Here is a 16,906-nt window from a genome sequence, read left to right as displayed (position 1 = left end):
CCCTGTCTTTTCATTTGTTTGATTCTCACTGTACTTCTAACACTCTTAACATATTTTTTCCAAAACACTCAAACATCTGTGTCACCTACCTATAGATAACTTTCTGCATATACTCAAACATACTGGTTTCATCCCCTACCCTCACCCTCATCCCCTGAGACCTTTCTCCCAGAGGACTCTGTGTTGTCTGTCTGCACCTAGGGCTTGTGGATAGGAAAAGCAAGCTTTCCTCCATCTGTTGCATAAACCAGATGGGTCAGCTCTCCTGGAGAGAAGAACCTGACAGCATTACATGCTCACAAGTGAACAGTTTTAGCTGTGGTTCTATATGTGACCCTAAGATGTTTTTTCCAATCATTGAGCTGGAAATGCTAACTTTAAAAAACACTAACATACCTATTAGTTTCTTCCATTCGTTTGGTCTTTGACTTGTTTATGCTAGGCCTGTGGTTACTAACGTATCTGTGGATGTATGCATTTGCCATTTTAAATAAAGGCCAGGAAAGGAAGTTTTAAAGCTGACACACATGTATGTTTGTAATCCTTGTTATCCCAGGCTACATATGTTTGGATTTCTTATGTTTAACAAGACATACAGACATCCTCTAAACAATTCCGTTTAAGCTAACCATTCTGATAGACATTTAGTTAAATGTAAACAAGTGTGTAAAACCCCACACGATGAATTGAAAATAAAATAAAAATCCCCCTAAAGTCCATACTTCCAGTTTCAGAAGATGTTTCTCCATAGCTCCAGTATAAGTAAATCTATACAAATTCAGGAAATAATCTTCCAGTAAACAATGGAAAATTGTTCACAGAAAGTATGTTCTGCCTTCTCCAGCCAAGAGAAAGTAAATCCCAGATACTTGAATAATAAACAACACATTGCCTATTTCCACAATACCTGTGAATGCTGGATACTAGAGGCTTTGAGATGGGATTGAGGGAGTGGGAAGAGGGGCTGGGCTGGGCCACTGAGGAGAATTTTCTACTGATTAGAAGGGCATCTCAAAGTCCTCAGAGTGGAGTAGGTTAAGAATCAAGGTGTTGAATCAAATCTTCAAAGTAGACAAGATTTCATAATAGACTAGAGGCCTGGTGCACAAAATCATGCACTCAGGGGGGTCCCTCAGCCTGGCCTGAGCCCTCTTGCATTCTGGGAGCCTTCGGGGGTTGCCTGCAGTCGGACATCCTTAAGGCTGCTGCGGAGGCGGGAGAGGTTCCCGTCACCACCGCTGCGCTTGCCAGCTGTGAGCCTTAAGGCTTCTGGCTGAGCAGCACTCCCCCTGTGGGAGCGTACTGACCACCAGGGGGCAGCTCCTGCATTGAGTGTCTGCCCCCTGGTGATCAGTGTGCGTCATAGCGACTGGTCGTTCTGCCATTCAGTCGATTTGCATATTAGCCTTTTATTATATAGGATAAGGTGATCATTGGAAAGGGCTGACATTAGGGATAGGAAATAACAGGTAGAGCTGGGCCTGGGGAATGGGCAGTAAGTACTCCTAATTCTAGGGAGAAAAAATATACATTGCCTACACCAAGTCATGTTAATATTTTTTTTCTGTACTGGATTGGCTTTGGGACAGGAAGGGGCTCAAACTGGTTCATAAGTGGTAAAAATATCTTCTGTCTGGTAATCCATTTAACAGATTCAAGAAACCCAAAACCCCTTGGAGAAAATGTATGGTATAGTATAGTTAAATATTGACCTCCAAGCTAGTTGTGAGGATCATGTGAATGAACATCTACGATACATCACCTGCTCAGCATCCACTGGCTCTTTTGTGGTAACAGAACCCACATTTTGTTTTAGGGGATCACCCATTCCTACTTTCAGCCTTGATTAAGGTGTCCTACAAGCTGAAATGATAAGTTAATCCATTCCTACTGGTCATGGTGATCAGTTCAGCAATGGGTACATAACTGAAGCCAGGCCAATCTGGTCAATGAGATTCAATTCCAAGACTAGTGTTGGCATTGGGGGAAATGAGGTGTGTGTGTGTGTGTGTGTGTGTGTGTGTGTGTGTGTGTGATTCAGCACTGAAATGCTTGGTACTACCTGGTGTCACTATAAATAAATCCAATTCAGCAAAAGATAGAGTCAAGAAAATTAAGTCTTCACGATGTTGACTCAATCAATCCAGACATGCTGGAAGCTTTACTCCTGGACTTTTCAGGAACAATACCAGTAAGTTCCCTTTCCTTACTTAATCTATCTGAGTTGAGTTTGACATCACTTGCAACCTACACTGTCCTAAATGTGTGAAGTATCTAGTACTATATGTGGCATATGTATGCTTATTCCTACAAATATTAGGATTAGTTTCCTTTCTTTCTTCTCTCCTCCCCTCCCACCTGTCCTTAATCTTAATTTATATCTCTAGTATATAAAGATTAGATTTTGCCAGTTTCTTTAGAAAGCATGACCAAATAATTAAAAGAAAATCTCCCTTTGGACCTCAGTTTCTTGATAGGTGAAATAAAGGAGTTAGAAAAGTTCATTCTTTTAAGCTCCCTTTCAGCTTTAATTTTCTATGAATCTGAAATGGAAAGCCAGGTGGCAGTGACAATTTGAGAAGCTCATCCTTTCCCCCAACCACCCCGTGTTGTCAGTAGGGTAGAAATCCTGGTCCTTAAAGAAGAGACTAAAACTGGTCTCAAGACTGATGTGATGAAAACATTTCCCTTCGTCTGAGCGTTCTCAATCCTTGAGTTTGCCCTAGATTTTAGGGTCTTAACCTCCATCCCACTTTTGAGCTTAAAAATACAACAAGCTATTTGTAGTTTGGTGAGAAAAAGCACCGCCTCATTTAGTCTAGTTTCAGCTCTGCCACCACCTAGAACAGTTCTTGTTAAAGAACTGATGAGGATTACTGATCAGATGAAAAGGCAATGTCTCAGGGAGATATCAATGCTTCAATTCCACACACATTCTATTGTGTAGACTTTAAATACATATCTTCTAAAGTCTGCATAAATAAAATAAGGGGAAAAAGAATGTCAGATTAAACATTGTTGAAATTTTGCTTATAAAGAATTCTGACTTTTTACTACCGTCCTATAATATATATATATTTTTTTGGCGTGGGGGTAAGGGAACATTTATTGGGTAAATTACAGAGGTAGAAAAAGTAATTCTTGGAAGAAATGGACTTAGGAAACAAGTGACGGAGGTAAAGGAAGGGCCCTTGTAGCTTGGAGTGAGGAAGGTAAAGGGAACGTGCCTGGGTAAAAAAATGGGAAAAGAAAAGGGAATGGCACTGGCCTGCTCCTGGGAAGGACAGAGCCTATAATGTTTTAATATTCCCTGTCGAGTGGAAGCAGTAGGAGGGCTGTCTTATTCACCTGGACAGCTAGAGCCATGTAACTAGTTTTGGTCAGTGGACTACGGGGGGAAGGGAAGTATGTCCCATCGTGTCCAAGGCTGAGTAGTTGCAACAGAGACGGTAGATATGGCTCACAAAGACTAAAGTATTTATTATCTGGCCTTTATAGAAAGTCTGTGACCCTGTACTAGGTCACTCAGGACCTGGTAGGTCACGATAAGGATTTGAGACTTAATTCTGTGTGCAACAAGAAGGCATTAAAGGGCTTTGAATGGGAAAGTGGGTGGCATGAACAGATGTATGTTTTAAGAAGACCTTTCTGGCTATGTGAAGAATGAACTGAAAAGAGGCAAGAGTGGGAGGCAGGTTAAAATAAGATGGTGCCTTGGTTGTGACGGTGGTGATGAAGAGAAGTGAGCTCATTGTCTATTTTGGAAGCAAGACCGGGGTGATTTGGTTACAGATTGGATATTGGGTTGAAGGAGAGGAAGAAACAAAAGTTCCCGATTTTTAGCTGAAGGAGATAGGAGATTGGTGGCTCCATTTTGAGAAACAGACAACTGAAGGAGGAACACGTTCTGAATTTCAAAGGCAGGTAATGAACAGCCGGCACCATACACATTACATTTGATTATAACATATATAGTTGTTGTTGTTTTTTAAAAACAACACACAAACCAACAACTCTGACAAGCATATTCTGGATTCTACTTGCTGTCCAGGGTTAGATTAATTGTTCCTCTATGTCTGTTTAAAAATTTCATAGATTCTGCTCATTTAAAGAAAGGGGCTGTATTTCGTGGGTCTGCGTATATTTTGGGATCTGTTTGGGAGAAGTTTTTTTCTTTGACTAAGACCTCCCAAGTTTTATGAAAACATCTATTTATCTTGAGACACAAGGAGATTTTCAGCCTGTTGCAGCTTTTATTGGCACTGCCAAAAGGAAAACCGAAAGGGTTTCAATAGCCCTTTAATTGGGCCCTACCCAGGTCCCTAGAGCGGAGGATTTGTCCTAACTCGCACTTGGTGTTCCAGCCCTCACTGGAGTCCTTCCACAGTAAGAAAGCCCTGGTTTTCTATGATGACAGTCCACTAAAATGCTCCCCTTCCCCAATGCTCACCAGCAAGAAGCAGCCATCCCTCATTACACATCGCCATTTCGGCCTACTCAGCATAGTGCCCGATATGAAATTTTGTGTGTTAAGTGGTATTATGATTGGACTCCTTTCCCGAATTGGGCAAGGTTTTCCCCTTGAGCCAGCACACTGGTTTGCCTCTAAGGATATCACTTTATCACTGTAGTTGCGTAATTGGGTTCAGCTTTGGATTTGTATCTGTTCAAAAGGATTCTGTGAACGGATGAAATCTCTCTCTGGGCTGGAGGATTTGACCCAAAGCTTCACTCTTGTTCTTTTGGTTTAATAAAGAGAAGTTTTTGCCTTGACATTATAAAATGTTGAATTTGAGAGACAGACTGATCAGATAGTGACATTTCTAAATTTATGATTAAGTAAAAATATTTCTGGCTCTTTTCATAGAGGAAATTTACTGGTTCACTGTGGAATTCTTATCTCCTTTACTACTAGTAAATTATTCTTCCTATTAACTTTTAAAAAACCCCAAGATTGAGTCTGAACAAGTTAGTGAAAATTCTTAAGTCAAAGGGACTATAATCTTTATAATATTGTTAGCTACTTGTTAGCTACTCCTAAGAAACCATTATTATAAGTATAGATAGTGGAAAAAGGAACAAACAGGCATTTAACTTTTAATAAAAAGGTCAATTGAGCTCAAATTTCTGAAATACATTTTCTGACTCTATTAAATAATATCAGGATATATAACATCAACAACATAAAAGAATTCACTAGGTAGATTGTATAATAGAAACCTAATTCAGTGAAGAAAGCTATATTGTAAATTCATGGAGGCTTCGTTCTTACAAACATGAATTTGGAATATTTTATACTGAAGAATTCACCTAGTCCCACAGATCAGTTATAAATATTAATGGAATGGCAATAGATTCTTTTCAGATTCTACTGTTTAATATTCATTCATATGATGCAGGGAATTCAATGTTTTGTACAGTACATGTGGATTCTTCTCTATCTAAATGAGCACATATATGAAGTCTGTATGGGCAATGATCATTAAAAACAGCAAGGCCCAGGTATAATTGTAGGGGGCATATCAAAGCCTTATCAACTCACTTAATAACAAGAAAGTCACTGGTAATAGACCAAAGGGCTCTCTAAGCTAAATGGACTTCGTAATGTCACATCTGGGCAAAATGATGGATTGGTGATTCTGGACAAAGTTAAAAATGCTAACTGATATAAAGTATTTATGAAACATGATGAAGCCATTTCCTGTGTTGAGATTCTGTAGTCAGACTTCGAAACCTGCTCTTGAATTAGTCTTAGCCCTTTGATTTGGTGATGACTTACTTTACAGTGTCTAACTCTTCTTGGATAGGCTGTAGTGTAAATTTTGAGGAATTATTCAAAGAGTGATTTGAGATGGCATAAAAAGAAAGAATGACATCTAATCTAATGTCCTCTGATTTTCACACCTATTCAGGTAATGAGATATTGTTTAACTACCCTAATGTATGTGTTACTATTTTTCACAAAAGATAATATAATTTAATTAAACTTGCACTATTGGCATTTTGTTTTCTCTTTTTCAAAATGAAAAAAGTTATATAACTGATACAAGAAACCATAGAATATTTATATGTGACAACTATAAAGATAGCATTCACTGTATGCCTACTATGTGCCAAACATGGTACTAGAAGTTTTGGATGTGCTTTCTCATTCAATACTTATAATATTTCTGGGAGAATTTATTAACCTTATACTTACAGTACAGATAAATGAAGCTCAGAGAGATTAAGATTATTATCACAGAGCTATTAAGTTGAATCACATGAAAATTCTGGTATTCAACCACTTTTAATTTACAAAGTCAGCAATATAATATGGTTCAATCTAATTCTAAGTGTTGACTTATAATTTGAAACTAGGTATATGTTATCGCAAAGTAGTCACACAATCATGCTGGATAATACTGGTTATTTTTGACCATCCACTATAAACACCAAATGATGAATTATACAATAAAAAATTAATCACTCACCAAACTTGGGTTGATATGAACTCATCATTTATGGCAAGGTTCCTATGCAAACTATCATTTCATTTTAATATCATTGTGATGTAAAAAAGAGATAACTGTGCCCCAACTGGTTTGGCTCAGTGGATAGAGCGTCAGCCTTTGGACTGAAAGGTCCCAGGTTTGATTCCAGTCAAGGGCATGTACCTTTGTTGCAGGCACATCCCCAGTAGGAGGTGTGCAGGAGGCAACTGATCGATGTTTCTCTCCCATCGATGTTTCTAGCTCTCTATCCCTCTCCCTTCCTCTCTGTAAAAAATCAATAAAATATATATTAAAAAAAAGAGAGATAACTGCTAAGCCGTGGCAAAGCAATGGCACATTTGCAGAACTTATCACTTATTTTCTAAGTTACATATCTCAGCTGGAGCACAACTGTTCTTTAACCAGCTATTAAAAAGAAATGTTTTTCACCAGCTATTAAAAAGAAATGTCTTTCACAAAGAGAACAGTGCGAGCCTTTGAAGTGTAACCTTGGAAATCGAGATCTGTGTTACAGGGCATCATTCAAAGCAAGTGGATCTTTTCTAGAGGACATGGTAAAATTGTTATTGAGAATACTTGCACCTCTTTGGGAAGAGGGCTCCATAAAGCTTCCAGGTGTCAATACCTCTGATACTATATAAAGAATTGATATGCCCCATTCATCAGTATTCCCAATGTTGTAGACATAATACAGAGCTCCCCAAAGAGGTTTCTAGTCATTCTAATTGCCAAGGACCCACATATGCTTTTCAATGGCTTCTAGATTCAGCAACTAGAGAGCACATTCATTTTATATGATTTTAAGGGCATGGGAACAGATAACTAGGTTGTCCTAGGGATGAACAATTTGCTGACTAGCCATTACTTCTTCTTACCTGCTAAGTGGATGACCAGTGCTGAAGCATTAATTCTCAATATTATTTCAGGAACTGGGAGGACATATCAGAGCTGCATAAAGGACAACTGGCTCAGCAAATATTTACTGAGCACAGAATACATACTCCTCTTAGGCCTGATGTTAGTTGTCTCTCTCTTATTTTTAATCTTGATCAAGATAAGAGGAATCAAGTGATGAACAGCATGTTTGATGGTTAGTGGCATGCATTCTCACTGAAGGAGAGAGCTACTAATTCTGGAGAAAGCATCAGACTCTGCTAACAGGTCATATCAATTCTTTAGGCCATGAGACATTCAGGTTGATCTGAGGAGGAACGCTTGACAGTGAGGAAAATGGTGAAATCTTTTCTGAGGGAGCTCTAGGCAAAGGCAAGTTCCCACCTCTCTGGGATAGTGTTGTCATGGTCCCAGATAAGAAAGGAATAGAATGAAGACTTGTCAAGCTCTCATCCTTGTCAAGTCTTTACTGCCTCCCAGGACACAAGGCTCACAAGCTGTCTGAAAGTTATGCAACTTTACAAGACGGTTCTCAAGTTGCAAAGGTTTTGAGATGCCTCCAGAATGATGAAAACCAGGCGCTTGTCTGGGAAGCAAAGCAGAGCACATCATTTTGAGCCCTGGCTTCCAATCCAGGGTGCTGACAGCTTCACTCAGGCCACAGTGAGGACTTAACTTCGAGAACCTTCTAAACAGTTCAGTTCCACCAAGAGAGCCTTTCCCCAATTTCTAGCTCTCTCCACAGAGTGACATGGTTGCAGGTATGATGAAAACAGCAAGGCGAGCTTGCTTTATTTGGTGTGTAATCCAGAGAATGAGGAGTTCTGTCTTGATTTAAGATAAGGGTCTCAAACAGATGCAGGGCTTGCCACATAGCCAGCAAACTCCAAATTTCTGCGCAGGAACTAACTTGAAGAAACCAAGTTCCTATCTAATTTCATACTAGATATTACAAAAAGTGCTTACACTATATTGATTACTTCACAACTCCCAAGTAAAAAGCAGCCATGGATTTAAAGCAGTTGTTCAATCCAGGACTATGTTGAGGTTGTAGGGTGCCAGTTTCTCACCACCTAACTTTCTTTCTCTTCTTTCTCCTTTTCTGCTCCTTGCCATCCCATTGTTTTAGGATGTCTAAAACTTTCTCCTCAATTGGGCAAAGCAATTTAGCGCTCCTCACTCCCACTCCAAACTGGCCTTTAATCTCTTCAAGGTGCTCAACCAACAAAAGAACCATTTCTTAAAAGGATTGTAATTATAAATAGCAAAAATGGGATGTTATTACATTTAATACAGCAGTTTCTTTATTAGACAATAGCTACACCCCTAGTTAAATGGTCTTTGTTAATGGAGAAGTCAGAGGGACTGTGGCAATTTCCACCTGTGAACTTCTGCTGATTTTCTGCTTCTTGATATACATGGCCTTCCTCATCTACTACAAAACCAACAGAAGGTTTTCCCTTGCTGTTTCCTTTCTAAATTAGCAGCAGTGATGGTGGCTTCTGTCAGGTTTTCTGTTGCTCTCATCTATGACCTGTAAGTTTAGATCTATACATTTATTCATCATAAAAGGTCATCTGATTCTCATTCCCCTCTTATCTTACACTAATAGTGGATAAAAATGACATTCAGTCACCTTCACCTCGGCCTCATGTGTTCTGGAGCAATTCTTGGCCAACCTAAAGGTCTTTTGTAAATCTCAGCTGGACTGCCTGCCACAAGTTCAGGCCAATACCACAAGTGAAAACATCACTCTGAGAGGGCAGGACAGGCAGAACACAAAGGTGGAATGTTGACCCAGAAAGGGACTTAGAGTATTTAATGTTTAGGACTCACTTCTTAGTGTGGATGCTATAGAAATCTGTAATTTGGGATTGAAATTGCTTTTAGTTACAGAAATACCAGGCAGCTGTAGACCTCAGACTCTCTTTACCCTTTGCTCACTGCTTCTTGGACTTTTCTTGACTTGTATTCATCTATTGAACTTTTCAGTAGCACCAGAGAAAGTTAAATAATAGGCCATACTAAAGTTTCTGGTTTATTTGTGGATTTAAATGTTCCATAGCCTTCATCTTTAATTTCTTCACCAAAAGAAAGAAAATTATTTGGTTCATGTTGACAAAAGGTCTTAAGAGTTCTTTTAAAGGTTCATCATATTATCATGAGGCAACATGATTCTTCCCTGTTTCAATTATAGATGAATTAATACTCTCTCTATTGTATATATCAGTGCATTCATTTATATTTATGAGGACTCTTGCTTAACTCCAGATCTCTAGTTCAACAGAGCCTCCTATATCTATGTCCTTCAGAATTCTCATTTGAGTAGACTTCATGAAACCTTACATTTTATGAGGGTGAGGACTATGGAATCCTCACTTCTTAGCACAATGCCTGGCACACAGGCATTCAATACATATTCGTAAATAATTAATTCTTCAACCGAATCAATTGAGAATTCAAAAGGTCTAAATCAAATACTTGTAAATTTGATTTTTCTGAAAGAAACTTCCATAAGATATATTCCCCCCTGTAATATGCTCCATAGAATATTTTTAAAATTTATTTTTGATGTTATATATTTAGCTGCTTTCCCACTTTGCGCTCCATCTCTGGCATTGAATTTTTTTTTTCCGGCATTGATTTTCATACTTGCTTGGCAAGTGGGAGGACAAGTGCTATCTTGGATGTGACTCTTTCCCATTGAGGATAGCGTGATAGGGAAACCAGAGGCTGAAAGGGATCTGTCTGTTGTTTGTTTTTACTTTGTGTGCAAATGTTCTCCTTACATTTCATTTTCTAAAGAAAACCCACTTTTGTTTTTTAGAAGTGGCAAATATTATGTGAAATAAGATTAGTCTGTTTTATAATTTGTACTTATTTTAAATGACAACAATGGGTATTTTATATATAATATATACATATGTATATTCACATATATTTTATATAAGTACATTGTACATTTATATATATGTACACACACATATATAGGGTGCCCCCCAGAAATGTATACACACATTTTAAAGGCAGTATTTATTAAAATACATTTCATTTTCAAAATTGAGCTATCAGCTGTTAAAGTGTATATACACTTTTTGGGGACACCCTATATTGTTTTTATTCCTGAGAGATCATCCCAGAATATTTATATTACAATCATGTGATATTCTATGGCATCATTGTAATAATGAGATGGATACTTATAATTAGAACTTGAACTTGATTACTATTTATTAAATTATCTTAACAGATTTATATAGACAGCTTAACTGGATTACCAATGACTACATCTGTTATACAAAAACCATAACATCATGAACTTTGTAACTGATTACTGTTGTTATTATTATTATTTTAAATATATTTTTATTGATTTCAGAGAGGAAGGGAGAGGGAGAGAGAGATAGAAACATCAATGATGAGAATCATTGAATGGCTGCCTGCTGCACACCCCACACTGGGGATCAAGACTGCATGTGCCCTGACCGGGAATTGAACTCTGACCTCCAGGTTCATAGGTCGATGCTCAACCACTGAGCTACGCCAGCCAGGCACTGTTATTTTAAGATGATGATTGCTATTTTGTCTGAGAGCTCTGCTTCTGGAGTTGGTACAGATTGTTCATGCTTACTGATCTTTCCCTTTCCCCCTTCCCTCCTTTCCCCCTTTTTCTTATTTCTTTTCTTTTTGTTCTACTTATAAAGTATTACCTATCTGGATTGAATTTTCTGCAAGTTTATGAACAAATAATTCCACATTTATTCAAATCCTAAGGCAGACCCCTTTGTACTGTCGATTGCATTGTTATCTGCTTAAGTGGAATAATCAGGAACTCCTTTAAGTCACACAAGGTGATTGGATTGAAGGCCCTGGGCCCATCCCAGTTCTTTACAGGATTTCATACTGTGTTCCTATCTTTTATAAAGAGTTAATGTAATAAACAGCTATATGGAATAACATTTCTGCATCTTTTATAAAACAGCTATTAAAGGCAATACATGTTATATTAGTGTTTGTTACTCAAAGATCCTAACAATAAAGTCCTTGCAAATATAAATTCCATGTGATGAAAAAATTTACTCATTTGTTTGTTTTCTTTTTGGATGGATTAGATTATATCCTTTGGTGAGATATTGAAAGCTATGTAATTATGGTGATTGGTCATCATATTTCTAGAGTTTAGATTGTGTTAATCAACTCAGATGGTTGCGTATTGGTCTTGTACTAATCATTAACGCTCTTCCAGATGGTGAACAGGGAAGGATGCTCAATCATTTTCAGGAAAAGTTAGACATTTTATTTATGCCACCTTGACTCCTATCTGCACTAGTGACAGGAGATTGCATTCACCTAAATTAGGCTCATTTATTTATGTCCTTTGCTTTAGAGAATATAATATCCAAATTAAAGACTAGAATTACTAATTATATTAATAGGTATCCTAGATACTGACTTATTATTTACTAAGTATCACATGAAGCCCTTTTTATTTTTAAACTTTTTCATCCTCAACCCTTTAGGAGTAAAGTCAGTAGCATTTTGCAAACTTATTTGATGACAGAGCCCCTTCCCTGCATCTCAAGGAACTGGTGTCCCATTGAACACATTTTGGGAAACAGAAACTAAGTGTATTGGGTCATACCCATAACTATTGGTACTTGAAATTGAGTCTAGTACATCTTGGAAATTAGCTCCTCTGCCTAAGAGACTTTGGTTCTGGTCTGGCTTCCTGCATGTATTGCGTATTCTTGAAACCTGACAAATGATTACACCTTGACCTCTACCTGGTTTGGGCCACTAATCCTTTATCCCCTGGCTCTCTTCATGTAGGTTCAGCCCTGTTAGCCTTTGTCTATCTTGTTGCTGACCCACCTTGACAGAAAACAAATGTTTCCCTTTATTAGTTGAGTCTGTGTATTATAATATTAATTTTTGATTCAACCAACACCCCAAATAAAGGGTGGGTTTGGGATAGTGTTAGTGACATAAAAAGACAACTCTTACTGGTCTAGTTAAATATCAATAAAATACAGTGGAGTTATAGTTTGTGGATACTTACATTATGTGGATTCATCTAGACGAGTGATGGCGAACTTATGACACACGTGTCAGAGGTGACACGCGAACTCATTTTTTTGGTTGATTTTTCTTTGTTAAATGGCATTTAAATATATAAAATAAATATCAAAAATATAAGTCTTTGTTTTACTATGGTTGCAAATATCAAAAAATTTCTGTATGTGACACGGCACCAGAGTTAAGTTAGGGTTTTTCAAAATGCTGACACGCCGAGCTCAAAAGGTTCGCCATCACTGATCTAGATGCATGTAGCATCCTGCCCCAGGTAGTGAGAAAAAATAGTTTAAATGCAAGGCAGTTAGATTTTATGTTAGGGAATGCCATTATTAGAGGCCTCCCATAATTTAAAACTTGCATATCCAAGATTAATTTTTCATAAAACTGACATAGGAATGCAGGTATTTCTTTGCTGTCTGAAGTGGCACCACCATGGGCTGTAGCAACAACATGGTTTCCTATTCACCTGGCCCTCTAGCTTTAAAATTGTTAACATTTAAAAAAAAGTATTTATATTTTTTCAAATGCTGCCAATCATGTGAGAATTTATTAATATTTTTATGCTACACTATTTCAAATCGGAATGACTCTGATTTTATAAATTGCTACTGCATTGTATAGTATTGGTGCTTTCATCCACCAACCCATTCTGTTTGTAGAGAGAATTTAATCTGTTAGGAAGTATGACTGCTATTTCTTTCTTTCCTTTCATAGTAGAAAATAGCACTCTGCCCTATAAATGCAAACCAAGTATTTCATCTGGCCTCACCCAAAGAAACCGAAATCTATTGAATGTTGGAAAAAATACTCAATTTACTGCAAGTTACATCACTCTCCAAAATGTCATGTAGTTTTAAGGGATGTTCAAAGATAATTTTGAATATACATGGTTCTTCTCTTTATATGCCAACTTTAGAACTTTACCTCCCACATAAGATGTGACTCTACTTGAAGATAATAGGCATTATTTGTTGCCAACCCAACATTCACCACTCTGTTCTTTCTTCCTTAAAAAAAAACAAACCCAAACCTATGTTTATAGGTTTCTACCAATTATATGACTAAAGAAAAGATTATCCTAATACTAGTTTCAGGAGTGAATTTTAGTTTGTCTAGGCTCATCACCGTGTCTCCTCCCGCCCTCCAAACACACACACACACACACACACACACACACACACACTGCCAGTGATTCCTTTCAGACTGGTCGAGTAACCCAATTCTGACCTATGAGATACAAGATGAAGTCAAGTTGAGGGATTTCTGGAAAGATTTCCTTGATTCTCAGAAAGGGGCAGAGGCAGAAAGAGTTCCTCTTCTTCCTAAGCATGTCATTGGGTCTAGATGTGACTCCAGCAGTCACTGCCATCTCGCTACCAGTCTTCTGAGGATGTCAACATCAAGAATGGAAGAGAGAGCAGAGAAGGCCAAATCTAGGTCCTTGAAGATACTGCTCAGTTCTTTAATCAACCAATTTTGAAATCCCCCTAATTTCTTCCTTTGAGATAATTCGTCAGTAAGCATGGGCTGTTATAACAAAATACCATAGTTAGGTGGCTTAAACACCAGAAATGTATTTCTCCCAGTTCTAGAGGTTGGGAAGTCCAAGATCAAGGTACTGACTGACTTGTCATGGTGAGGACTCTCTTCTTGGCTTGCAGACAGCTTACCTTCTCACCTTGTAACTATCCTCAGTTGGTCTTTTCTTTGTATGTGCACAAGGATGGAGAGAGAGAGAGAGAGAGAGAGAGAGAGAGCTCTCTTCTTCAATTTATAAGGCCCACATGACCTCACTTAACCTTAATTACCTCCGAAAAGCCCTATCTTCAAATATAATTACATTGAGGGTTAAAGCTTCAACATACAAATTTTGGGAGGAGACAAATTCAGTCCATAGCAGATAACAACAAATGTCCTGATGTTGTTTAAACAAGCTTGAACTGTTTTCATTTCCGGTTATATATTACTGAATACATCCTAACAGATATCATATCTTATGAAGCAAAAGGATAGTGTCTAATTCATGACATATAACACGAGAAGATCAAAGGATATTTTTCTTTTCTTAGAACAAAGCAGTTATAGAGTTAAAACTGGTTAGTTCATGGCTGTCAAAGGGCATTTCATGAACTGCTGATTGTACATATATGTGGTATCATGTTAACATAAACAGTCCAGCCCTGAGGGAGTTTTAAGTTATAAAAGCAACATTTTTCTAAGATCATGTGCTCTGATAAAAAAACCATGCTCCAGCCCAGTTCTATCATTATAGAGTTCTGGCAAGCCACGAGACGTTAGATGGTGATTTTATCAAGCAAGACTTCTAACTAATGGCTCGACGAAACCATCACTGCATCATAAAACGCTGTAACAGATTGAAATGACGATCCCCTTCAAGAATTTTGTAATTTTAGATTATTACAATTTAGTCCACAAAAAGCAGTATCTCAGGGATCACAATCCTACAAATAAGAATACACGTTTGCCTTTATGCCTGAAATGAATCAGTTATGTTTATTCTTGCAATTCAAGTCTAATTTGTATAACTATCTTCAATAAAAAGGGTGGAGTACAGATTTTATCCCATTCTGGTAAAGCTCTTATGAAACATTTTACCTATCATTTAGTTACATTACATACAAAGTAATTTTATATAGTCTCCCAAAAGAAAATTTAATAAGTAAAATTATATTAAAGTGAAGGGTTTTCATAACATTGTAAAAATCACCTCTTTTTTTGTAGCCTGGGAAGTAGAAATAAGAGCAGCACTTATCAAATTTTAAAAACAAAACCCAACAAAAATCAAACTCCACCAAGAAACAAATGATGAGAGAAATACATTTGCATATAGATGAATCCATAAGCCAAGGAACTTGGGCCATTTTGAAATCTTACACCTTCTGACACGATTTTTATGAACTCGGTAATACAAACCATGTTGTAAGTGATTTTCTGCAAAAACTTCGCTGGTTTCACTGTGTATTGTATCATTGGCCAAATGTGACATTAAATTTTATCCCCTGTGGCTTGGAGTTAAATGCTTGTTCTGTGCAGAATGGCAACACTCAATTAAACAGCTTTTTGCATGATCTACACCCACCATTGTTACTGTATTTAAGGGAAATAATGGGGGTACTGACCTATATTGCGTTTCTTATTATCAATGGAGATGAAGCGTATGCAGGGATTACTGGTGATGTACTGCCCGGCCCAAGGGACATCAATCTTCGTGCCAGCTTCATAAAAGAGGCCCAGAGCGTAGCGAGAGGAGTAGCTCACAGACTCCAGTTGCTGCCTTTGGCATTCACTAATCACTGTGGAAGAAAAAGTATAGGCCATCAAACCTGCAAATATCATCTTTCCTTTTAGTACATCAAACACAAAAGTCCTTTAAACTAGCTCCAACTATTTCCACCAATTCCATCTCACTTACAATGAATTTTGAAAGGTAACGTGAAATAACATTAGCTTTCATTTCTTTTCCTTGACCTTGGCACAATTGTTTTTACCAAGCTGAAGGTCCAAACTTCTTAGACTGGCATTCAAGGCTCTCAAAATTTGACGCCAATTTGCTTTTCTAGCTTTATATCCTAGTTATCATCCTGGGACTGTCTGGCAACATTATAGATTCCATATACTGAGCACTTACTATGAGCTAGATTCTTTGCCAAACACTTGCCACAAGCATTTCAATCTATTCTAACAACTGCTGTATAAGGTAGAGTATTATTCCCCTGTGACAGTTGGGGAGACCAATGCTCCATCCCTTATGGACTCTTAAATTCTTCCCTGTCATATAGAGATTTGTTGGCTTGTCATCTTCCTGCCAGGATTATAACAGTCCCTTAAATACAGGGACCACACCTTCATCATCTTAGTTATAGGCCTCTACCCTCATTACAGGCACACCAAGGATGAAAGTATAAAGGTATAGACAGGCAAGCATAGACATGCAAAGTTAAAAACGTAGGAGGCAAATAATTAACAAATGGAGAAAAGATTGGGAAACGAATTAGGCAGGTTTAGGTTCAAATCTTGACTTTGCTACTTATTAGGTATGTGACACTGGTCAAGCTACTTAATTATTCTAACTATAGTGCTCTTGTCAACAAGTGGCAATACTAGTACAGGATGTATTAGTATATTGTGAGGATTACAATGAATAATGCATGTCACAGTGCTTGGCATAGGATAAGTGTTCATTAGATAGGCATTTTTCTATTAGAGAGAAGAAATTATTTAGGAAAATGTGAAAGTGTCCATTCTGGGGTGTAGCAGGAAGAAATCTCCGTCACTTTTTAATCTCCATCTCCAATCTTCCTACCCTGAAGGGTCTCCGGGAACTGCTTGCTCATATATGTACAGCGTTAATAACTTGCATCTCAGGGGAGGCCATAGTTCTGTTCTGAAGATTAGGCAGACTGATTAAAAAATGGAACATA

The 16,906-nt window shown here is 37.7% G+C and overlaps 2 protein-coding genes across 2 annotated transcripts in view; one reads left to right on the top strand and one right to left on the bottom strand.

The window, feature by feature from the left end:
* LOC102427667 (gastric triacylglycerol lipase) overlaps positions 1 to 16,906 on the top strand; it is a 220,920-nt gene that overhangs the window by 13,202 nt on the left and 190,812 nt on the right. The window lies entirely within an intron of this gene.
* Positions 1 to 16,906, bottom strand: part of RNLS (renalase, FAD dependent amine oxidase) — a 216,088-nt gene that overhangs the window by 32,694 nt on the left and 166,488 nt on the right. Inside the window, 1 exon segment of the mRNA XM_006096631.3 lies at positions 15,605 to 15,778. Coding sequence (XP_006096693.1) covers positions 15,605 to 15,778 — 174 coding nt within the window.

Source organism: Myotis lucifugus, unplaced genomic scaffold (genome assembly GCF_000147115.1).
Source record: "Myotis lucifugus unplaced genomic scaffold, Myoluc2.0 scaffold_184, whole genome shotgun sequence".
NCBI classification, from domain to species: domain Eukaryota; kingdom Metazoa; phylum Chordata; class Mammalia; order Chiroptera; family Vespertilionidae; genus Myotis; species Myotis lucifugus.
Note: the sequence above shows the minus strand (reverse complement) of the source record. Positions and strands in the feature narration are given on the sequence as shown.